The sequence below is a fragment of the Gobio gobio genome (genome assembly GCF_949357685.1).
Source record: "Gobio gobio genome assembly, chromosome: 21".
NCBI classification, from domain to species: Eukaryota; Metazoa; Chordata; class Actinopteri; order Cypriniformes; family Gobionidae; genus Gobio; species Gobio gobio.
In genome coordinates this window covers 34,746,135-34,755,799 of record NC_137117.1, presented here as the reverse complement: position 1 = coordinate 34,755,799, position 9,665 = coordinate 34,746,135, and the positions used below count along the sequence as shown (strand labels likewise).

Below are 9,665 nucleotides of genomic sequence, written 5' to 3'. Positions count from 1 at the left end.
AAGGCACCAAGGCACGTCCGAATCTAATGTTCGCTTCACTTCCTGTCTCCTGAGATACCTTCATCTGATCGATTTTTGAAGCCAGCGTATGTGTATCCTTCGCTGCCTTTGACTTCCCACAATCCTGTGCGTTCCATTCTGTGACAGTTGAGCTGGGGAAAAAGAGGGGTCCCAAAGTTGCGTTTGCTGGTCAGTTTGTGTGTAAATGTAAGTTTTTTACCAACATTTTCTACTTCTGATGTCATTTCTAGCGAGAAATTACTAATGTAGTAATTCAATATTTGTTTAGTTCTCACCAAAGCTCTCTCTATTTTGCTGTAGATCATTAAACGGTTACACTGACTAAGAAGTCTGTCCGAAATCAGTTTCATGAGGTGCCTTCATGCACAAACGCTGCCTTACAAGCCATTGTCTGATGAGGCAACGAGTCACTGCCTAGGTTTTCGGACGCAGCCGAGGGCTTAAAGGGCCACTTCAGCGCTGGGAAGATAAAGTGTATTTAAACTGGGTCATTTATGTAGAAGAAATGTGGCTGTCATTCTCAAAGCGTGTCCAATTTGGTGCATTTTCTGATCGCATATGGAAGCTAAACTTTCATAGGAATTCATTGAAAAGTTGAAACACACAAGGACTAATGACTAAACAAGACACACCTGTGAACAATCAAGACAATGAACCAATGACAACATGACACAAGAGACTAGAGAAGCACATGATAAGATCACATGAGGGCAAGAGGATCACATGACTAACAGGAACCATGACTGTGATCAACTTCAGAATAAAAGACATGAAACATGAACAGGAAACAAAACCAAACACACGTGACACATTCTGCTACATTAAATATGCCTTTTATTGACTGTAAGGTATAAAATACTAAATTTGTATAATTATGAGAGCAGTAAATGTAAAGGGACTGTTGTAATGGTAATATAAAAATAAGATTAATAGAATGACTATTTTTAGATCAGTAGATGTGTGTGTGTTTAGTCTGTGCTTTTGTTTTTCTGTTTTACGGTGGGCAAGTTTTAAAATGTGTTTTTATTTGAACCGTTTTGCATTTAATGTTCAGCACTGGCTATAGACACATTCTCTACATGTGTTAGGCTTTTATTTACACATTGCTTTAATCATTGTCATGATTTTTATAAATAATGTAAAAAATACAATAGATATATAAATATAAATATTCATTAGTTGATCCTGGGTCTCTTGTTTTGCAGGAAGGGTTTAATTTAACTTAAGCTCTGGGTTTAATTTCTTGTATTTTCTATTTATTAATTTTATTTCTGTTCCTTGTCCTTGTAATAATAAATATACCTCATTATGCTTGTTTACACTCTGCAGTTCAATGACTTTCACACACCGAAACTCTACCTCATCGTACAATATGTTAGTTATTGTTCTGAGCATAATAAATGTATTTAGTTTATAGATGCTTCTGTGTGTCTGTCTCCGCCTACTGGACTGTTTGTATTTTTACTGACCTAGTTTCAAAAAGAGAAAAACAAGCACATTATGCTAGTTAACACTGCCTCAGACTGTTCTGGGCTGGATTTCCCAAAACCTTCTTAACACTACGTCGTTCTTAAGTTATACCTTAAGGTGCACCTTAACGTTAATACGTGTTTCCTGAAACGATCTTAGTTAAGAATACCTTCTGTAAGTCCTACTTTCGTAAGGTTGGTCTGGACCACTCTTAGCTATACCTTATCATTATTGACAGTTCATTCCACTAGTGGCCACCACTGTGCAAAAAGCTTCTTTACATGTCAGTCCATATGAATATAATTCTGAAGTTGTAATATACTGTACACCCAGTGTTCAATTAGGCTAATTTAATTGTTTTGTTTTTTTATGCAAGGATTAAAATTGTCATTACACTAATGGTTGTTAGCTTTTTAATTATATTATCCAAAGGTACATCAGCTGGCAAACCATTATGGAGTCTATTTAAAGGGAATGATTGTGGAGGGGAGTTTGGTCAAACTATGGCAGCGATACAGCGAATATTTGTGCTAAATCAAAGATTTTATCTCCGTCCGCGGAGCCATTTCTATGGTCACTAGTTCATCCGTGAAAACTTTAGTCCCCTGGCTACCCTGTCCAAAGCTGCAATTCAAAATTAATTTTGCCTGCCACTACAGCAAATTCAGCAGCTTTTAGATCTTGTTGGTCCGACTTTTTCAAGACAAACTCGACGGAGCAGCCCCGAAATTCAGCTGCCGCCACTCTTCTCGTTCTTTCTTTTTTTTCCGCTGTAGCTGTTGATTATGTTTCGCGTGTTGCGCCTTTATTGAGTAGGTCATCCAATAACCGAAATTAGTGATTTACACCAATAATGCTATGCGGGCAATCAACTCTGCTTGTGGAGTAAATGAAGACTATGGTAAAATATATTATGATAATATAAATGGCATACTGCCCGTTAGTGGGTTGATGCATGATACCTTTGGGCATAAGAGGTTGCAGGTTCGCACAATCATTTCAAAATTATAGAAATTATCCACGGTTTTGAATTTAGTTTGCAATTTGGATTATATTTATAAGATCTCACGAGTCCTGATAAATGCAATTTCAACTATTTCTGAAGTGCTTCTATTATAAAGAACCCCGCTGTCTCACATAACGCAGTTAAACAGCCCCTGCATAGAGTGAATCATCTATTTTTGAGTCATTGATAAACTAATTCAGCACCTGGTGACGTCGCACTTAAGAAGGTATACCTTAAGCAACCTCCTGAGATATAGTTCGGGGCACGCCTAGAAATGGGATACCTTTAGTTAAGTTATACCTTTAGAGTCTTCGTAGCGCGCTAAGAGACAACGTTATCGGGAAATGCAGCCCTGCGCTCTGTCCCAATGTTTTTTCCCCTTTGGTCTATTGAGGTACACACTACGTGTTTTGCTACTCTGGAATAGCAGATCTCTGGCCCATTGGGCTCTGGTTTCAGCTGGTGCTGCGTGTTCAGCTCCTCCAGCGTCTACACAGAGCTTCACAGAGCGCAGCAGACACTGATCTATATTTATGACAAATACAGTGTGTCTATATTTGTGTAGATCAGTGGGAGCAGAGGATGTAAACTGTAGTTGATGGTCCACTTCTGTAGGAGATCAGGAAGCTCTCTGCAGTTCCGGTGTCACTCCTGCTCACCCTAAACACATAATCAAAGCCGTTTATCTACACTATCCTAACAATACAATCCAAGCCATGAATGCTGTGATTCAGATAAGTGTAATGTCACTGGTCACCTGTTCACTGCAACCAGGGATGGACCTCAATGTCGTCTAAAGTGGGACGTTCTGCCGCCGCGTCCCTGAGACACCAGCTGATCAACTGATGGCACTCTGTTACACACAACACAGTCTTCAGAAACACAGACCAACAAACTCATCTTGGGTTTCTACCTCTGAATGTTTGCTATCTCTTGCCTGTAGACAGCTCTCTAGGGAAGATCAGTCTGCTTCTCAAGGAGATCCTGTCTGCGGCTATGAAGGGGAAGCACAGGATGTTATAGAGCGTCACCCCCACAGACCAAACAGTAGCCGGTCCTGCGTGATAGCAGCGCTGATTAAACCACTCAGGAGGGGCGTAGTCAAAAGTACCTGAGAGACACAAGAAGACCAGAAACATCCACTGAATAAACTCCGGTCCAAACTAATTCTCTCACCCAAAGTTCACAAACATCCACAGAGCGTTTCCACCTGTAACGCAAACCCACCTGCAAAAGACGTGTAGGCCGAGTCCTTCATCAGCGCTCCACAACCGAAGTCCAGCAGCTTGATGTGGTGTGAAGCTGTGGAGATGAGCAGGTTCTCTGGCTTGACGTCCCGGTGCAGGACTCTGCGGCTCTCGCAGTGCTTCAGAGCGGAGATCAGCTGCACCAGCACTTTCTTGGCCAAGCTCTCATCCAGACAGCCGTTCTCCTCGCAGAAACTCTGCAGATCTTGGCAGGGAACTGGCCGTTCCAGGATCAGGCTGTAGCGGGTGTCACGCTCAAACCACTCCACGAGCTGCAGGACGTTGGGGCAGGTGGGAGCCGAATTGACCCGGGCCATCAATGCCACCTCCAGAGGCAGCAGACCCTGACCTTCCTGCAGGGACAAATGCTCCATTATAGCCAGCGCTGAGCGAAACGGAGGAAACAGAACAACAGATTCACACTGGAACTTACATCTTTCAGCATCTTTAGGGCCCTGTCCTTGGAGACGTACTTGATGGCCACCTGTAGACGATAAGCCACAGTAAATCACACCTGAATTTACTGATATCAACATTTATAAAGGCTGTCTGAACAAAGGAGGGAAGAAAATGTCTTACTGGCAGTCCGTCAGACCTGCGGATCCCAGCATACACGGCGCCGAATCCGCCCTTTCCCAGCAAAGGGCCCTTCGTATATGCTTCTGCAAAACATACGATCAAAGAAACGTCTTAAGAGAAAACATGTTGCAGTCTCTAGAGCTGTACAAAAATCATAACTTTAATGCAGTCCTTACTTCAAACAGCTGAGGAATATTTTTAATGACCAATCATTTAATAATTGAGCCATAACTTTTTAATATGAGTCTATTCTGACCTTTGCGAGAGCGTTTCGCAGGTGTTTTAAATGAAGTGGATGGACTTCCATCGTCTGGTTCCTCCCGGCTGCCGCTCTGCCCCTTCCTCTTCCTGTCAGCCGGACCTGTGGACACAGACACAGCCAAATCAGAAGGCAGGGGGGCAAAATAACCTGGTAGTTCCTGGCTCAGTGTCGGGTCTGGCAGCGGCTTCTGATCCTGGTCATCCGAACTGATGATCCAAACCTCCTGACTGGAAGCAGCTCTGCTGGATCTGCAGCGGCCTGGAGCTGGAATATTTCAAACATTAGAAACTGTTTTTTAATATTATGAATAATTAATGTCAGTGGTTACAACAAATTGTTACTTTATTTTTTCAACTTTCTATGTTAATGACAAATAATTGATTAACTGAGCCATAAATTTTTTAATATGAGTCTATTCTGACCTTTGCGAGAGCGTTTCGCAGGTGTTTCAAATGAAGTGGATGGACTTCCATCGTCTGGTTCCTCCCGGCTGCCGCTCTGCCCCTTCCTCTTCCTGTCAGCCGGACCTGTGGACACAGACACAGCCAAATCAGAAGGCAGGGGGGCAAAATAACCTGGTAGTTCCTGGCTCAGTGTCGGGTCTGGCAGCGGCTTCTGATCCTGGTCATCCGAACTGATGATCCAAACCTCCTGACTGGAAGCAGCTCTGCTGGATCTGCAGCGGCCTGGAGCTGGAATATTTCAAATCAAATAATTAGTCATATTTTAATAATAATCAATTACAAATTGTTCTTAGAGTAACTATGAAAGTTTATTTCATATGCAAGGAATCAAATACATGTGATCACTTAGCCCGGGAAATTTAGGGATCAAACGGGTTACTCGCACAAGTTTCTTCACATTAATTTAGTCAATTATTGTACAACATCACACCAAAGAGTATAGAAGCCCAAGAGGCGAAACTCAATAGAACGCTCCATAGCAACCGTTGCCCCATGACGTGACGGCGCGGCCGCCATTATGGGCTGAAAACTGATGGAAAACGCCGAAAAATAATGGAAGTCAATGGCACTGAACCAACTTAACATAACAAAAACTTAACATAACTTAATTTTTTCTGGCCGTCATATCTAAATATGAAAACAATTTCAAATACATTAATGAGGATGACCGACGTTAAATGACAGAAAATGTTACGTCTATATGCTGGTTATGAATGGCCTAATTACCCTTAGGAAAATAGTATTTTGGGACAAAATATTACTATAGTACTATAAGACTACTATAGAAATACTATAGCGGCTCTAGGATATTAGAGGTATTACAGAACATAACATACTTCTGTGATATTTTCTCTATAATATTTTAAAGCTGCTATAGTAGTCTCATCGTACTTCTATAGTATGTCCCAAAATACTACAGTATTCCTATAAGATTCCTATAGTACTTTTTCGTAAGGGTGTGCCCCCACCGAATCGGCTTCATTAGCCTACCACTTACGGTTTGCAAAGATACAATTATAAAATTACTGCAAACCTTTAATCTATCAATATTTATGTTCTATTATGCATTTTCCTTGTTATATGAATAACAGATATTCATTAAATAATATATAGGCAGACACACAGTAATAAGATATTTATTCAAATGTTGATTTTTAAATTAGTGAACATCACCATATATATGATTTGGAAAAATAAATAAAATAATAAATAAAATAATAAATTAACATTTCTAGAGACTTTTACATAGAATATCCCACAAAATATTAACAACTTGTTTTTCAACATCTTCAGTGAAAGTGCACACAGTGAACGTTTCAATGGCAAGAACAAAAACAAAATCAATCTGTGAATGTCCTATTACAGCAGGGTTGCCAACTTTTGAGATCAGGTTGGAGTGAGATTTTCTTTTCTTTTGGGGGGGGGGGGGGGGGGTACTTAACCAATTACCGTAGGATTATATCGATTTCAGTATCAATTCATAGCCTGCTGTACATATAAGGAAATAAGGATATGTACGTTATTAACATTTTTAAATTTCCCATTTAAAGAAATCTAGTGTTTGATCATATCAAAATATTTATTAAAATGCAAAACTGCAATACTTTTTTGAGCAACTAGATTAGATACATGTATATTGATTAAAGAGCCATAAAGGCACCAGTGGGTAATGGCATTACAAATGGAAATTATTCTTTTTCAAGCCACAAAATGACTCTAATTTGCCTCTTTGAATAAGAATTCTCTAATTCAACCTTAATACTAATTGTAATATAAATAAGAAAAATATTAGAAGAAAAATATTTTAAGTGGTCAGGACCATAATTATTGCACAGATAGTATTTAGAACCAAAATATCTCAAAATATTCAATTAATATTTTTGAACTAAAATATAGAACATTTATTCAATTGAAAAATAGTTAAGGTGTATGGTCACATTTGACCATCAATGTGTATGAGTGTATGAGGGCTAAATACAGGAAAAACATTAACATTAATGTTAACAATGTTGCATCTCCATCACTCTCTATAATAAAACGATCCTGTATGGTTGACGTAATAATCAATGCACACTATGCTGTACTGTTTACCAAAACTTGCTGCAAACACCTGAAGTGGAGATGTTGTGTATCAAGCCATTCAAATGCATTGACACAGCGCTAGAAGTATTGAGAGCTCCGTGGAGCACGTGACCGCGCGCGCACCCGCGAGATGAGATGTCGCATCTCCGTTTTTCAACACTCTGGCTTTAACTGTTATGCCAATTAGCGCCAAAACGCTATTTATTGTTTGAATTTCGCATTAAAACTTAAACAAATCTAAAAGCTTAGACTTTGTTTAATATCAAAAGCAGGTTTGGCAGTTTGGCGTGAGATTAAGTTGGGCAGCGTGAGAGCGTGAGACAGAGCCTGAAAGCGTGAGTGTCACGCCAAATGCGTGAAAGTTGGCAACCCTGATTACAGGCGGAAAGGTACAAAAAAGATGTGCAATCTAGCAAGTGCACACATGAACTATAAACAGGACTAAAATGGAAGTGGTGTCATAAGATCTCAGTAATTAATCAGACACCACCATCTATTGTGTGTGCATTTGTGTATAATATTTGCAATTTATTGCAGAACACTGCTTGCGTTTTGACCAAACTTATATTCATCTTCACAGTTGTGACTGGCGCGCTAACGAGTTCAGCAGCGCCATCTACAGACTGTTACCCATAACACAACAGAGTTTCGCCTCTTGGGCTTCTCTAACTTTACTCTTTGATCATACCATAACCCATACCAATCAACAAATACAGAAACAAAAATAAACACTCACCTCTTCTTTCACCCATGAGCGCCATCGACATCGCCATCGTCCTCCAACCTGTAATAGAAACAATACAAAATACAATACAAAAAAAGAGAATATAATACAACCTTCTTCAGAAATACCCCTCCCCCCAAAAAATAATCAAATCAAATAAAAAAACGAAATAAAACTCCAAACTCCGTCGAAAATTACAATAAAATAAAATTGTAATCAGAAATAATATGAACTCTTCCAAATAATAAAAGTCGATGGAAAGAAAATATCTTCCGATCTCCTTCTAGAATAAAAGCCTCCTCAAAACTCTTTCAAACAGCCTCAAAATCTCGAGATTTGCACAGGAAACAATCTGCAAGCGTGTCGGTGTCTCGCCTTCGCTCAACCAACAAACAGCGAAGGGTTTCACTGTTTATATTTAAAGTTCATATTCACAGGACGCGTCGCTATAGCAACTAATATGAGCACGCAAAAACACAAATAACGTCGCGTGCGTGAGTGCAGTTACGCTCTCGGTTTTGTACTTGTTTTTATAATTCCTGGAATTTATCATTTTCAAAGCCTTAATTATTCATCATAAGAAAATTGAGTACAATTAATGAATTCACAGTTGCAATTGACACCCCTTCGATTCAAAATATAGACATTTGATTTAAATGTAGCCTATTTCTTTGATTGGGACTCTATTTAATTTACCTAAAATTTAGAAATGTATGTATTTAAAATAGCGGGGCAAACTACATAATTGTTTGCTGTCCATTGAAGTCAAGCTTTGACGTTTTATTTTATTCATAAAGTTTAGGCCTATTTTATTTCGATGTATGATTTTGTTTTATTACCATATAGCCTACATTATTCCTAACCGTAATATTTCAGTCCGAATCGTCACATGACATCGCAGATACATTTAACTCTTAATAACTTAAATAATATGTGTTCATAAACATTGAGAGATGGTGCTTATGATCATTATACATCACGAACGTCATCACCCGTTCCTTCATTAGTAAAATCATATTATGGGCTTTTTCGTTTTGTTTTGGGCTCGTTTATTAATTTGAATTTTTTCACCCCTCGACTACTAACCGGTTTGATTCACAGGACTAAATTTAGAATCACTCATGTAATTTTTTTATTATTATTATTAAATGCATAAAGGAACAATAACATTAATTTTCATCATTGTCATACCACGATAAAGGAATAATAAACCAATGTCCTTCAGTCAAGATTAAGTTCAAAGTCCTTAAACACAGACACTGTTCTCGTAGCTTTTACGTTTTTAGAAAACTCAATGGATACAAAATACATCTCAAGTTTAAATCTTTTAAAAAAAATTAAATTTATTTATGTGGTTTTTGGCTAACAGAAAAATAACATTTACAAAATAAATATAATTTTTGGCTAACAGAAAAATAACATTTACAAAATAAATATAATTTTTCACCTTAATCAAAACCAAAAATTACATTTTTATTAATTAATTAATATTAGGATTCACGTAATATTTGATAAAATCCCAAATATCAAACCAAAATGTCACTGATGTGTGAGAGCAATTCCAAAATAAATGTAAAGTAGATTAAAGTTTCTCTAAACAGAAAGAACTGAGGGTATTAATGTCATTTTTAAGTGTTTTGAGAGAGCACTTATCTGGATAAATAACTATGAATTTATTTAAAAGTAATTTATCTCATTTTGTTGGTTATCAGATTAGAATCATTGATATGCAAAAACACACATGAGGTCGCGTGAGCGAGTGCACATCCAATGTCAACACATTTATTGAACAGTTACAATAATTATACAC

General features: G+C 38.2%; 1 protein-coding gene across 1 annotated transcript; it reads right to left on the bottom strand.

Annotated features, from left to right (window-relative positions):
* Positions 1-3,258: 3,258 nt before the first annotated feature.
* On the bottom strand, positions 3,259-7,904 carry LOC307117266 (serine/threonine-protein kinase pim-3-like; the record flags this gene model as incomplete). Its single annotated transcript, XM_079802057.1, has 8 exons — positions 3,259-3,350; positions 3,435-3,608; positions 3,725-4,097; positions 4,178-4,228; positions 4,324-4,406; positions 4,580-4,849; positions 5,113-5,277; positions 7,868-7,904. The coding sequence occupies 8 exons, from the start codon at positions 7,902-7,904 to the stop codon at positions 3,259-3,261; spliced, it is 1,245 nt and encodes a 414-aa protein (XP_079658183.1).
* Positions 7,905-9,665: the final 1,761 nt, after the last annotated feature.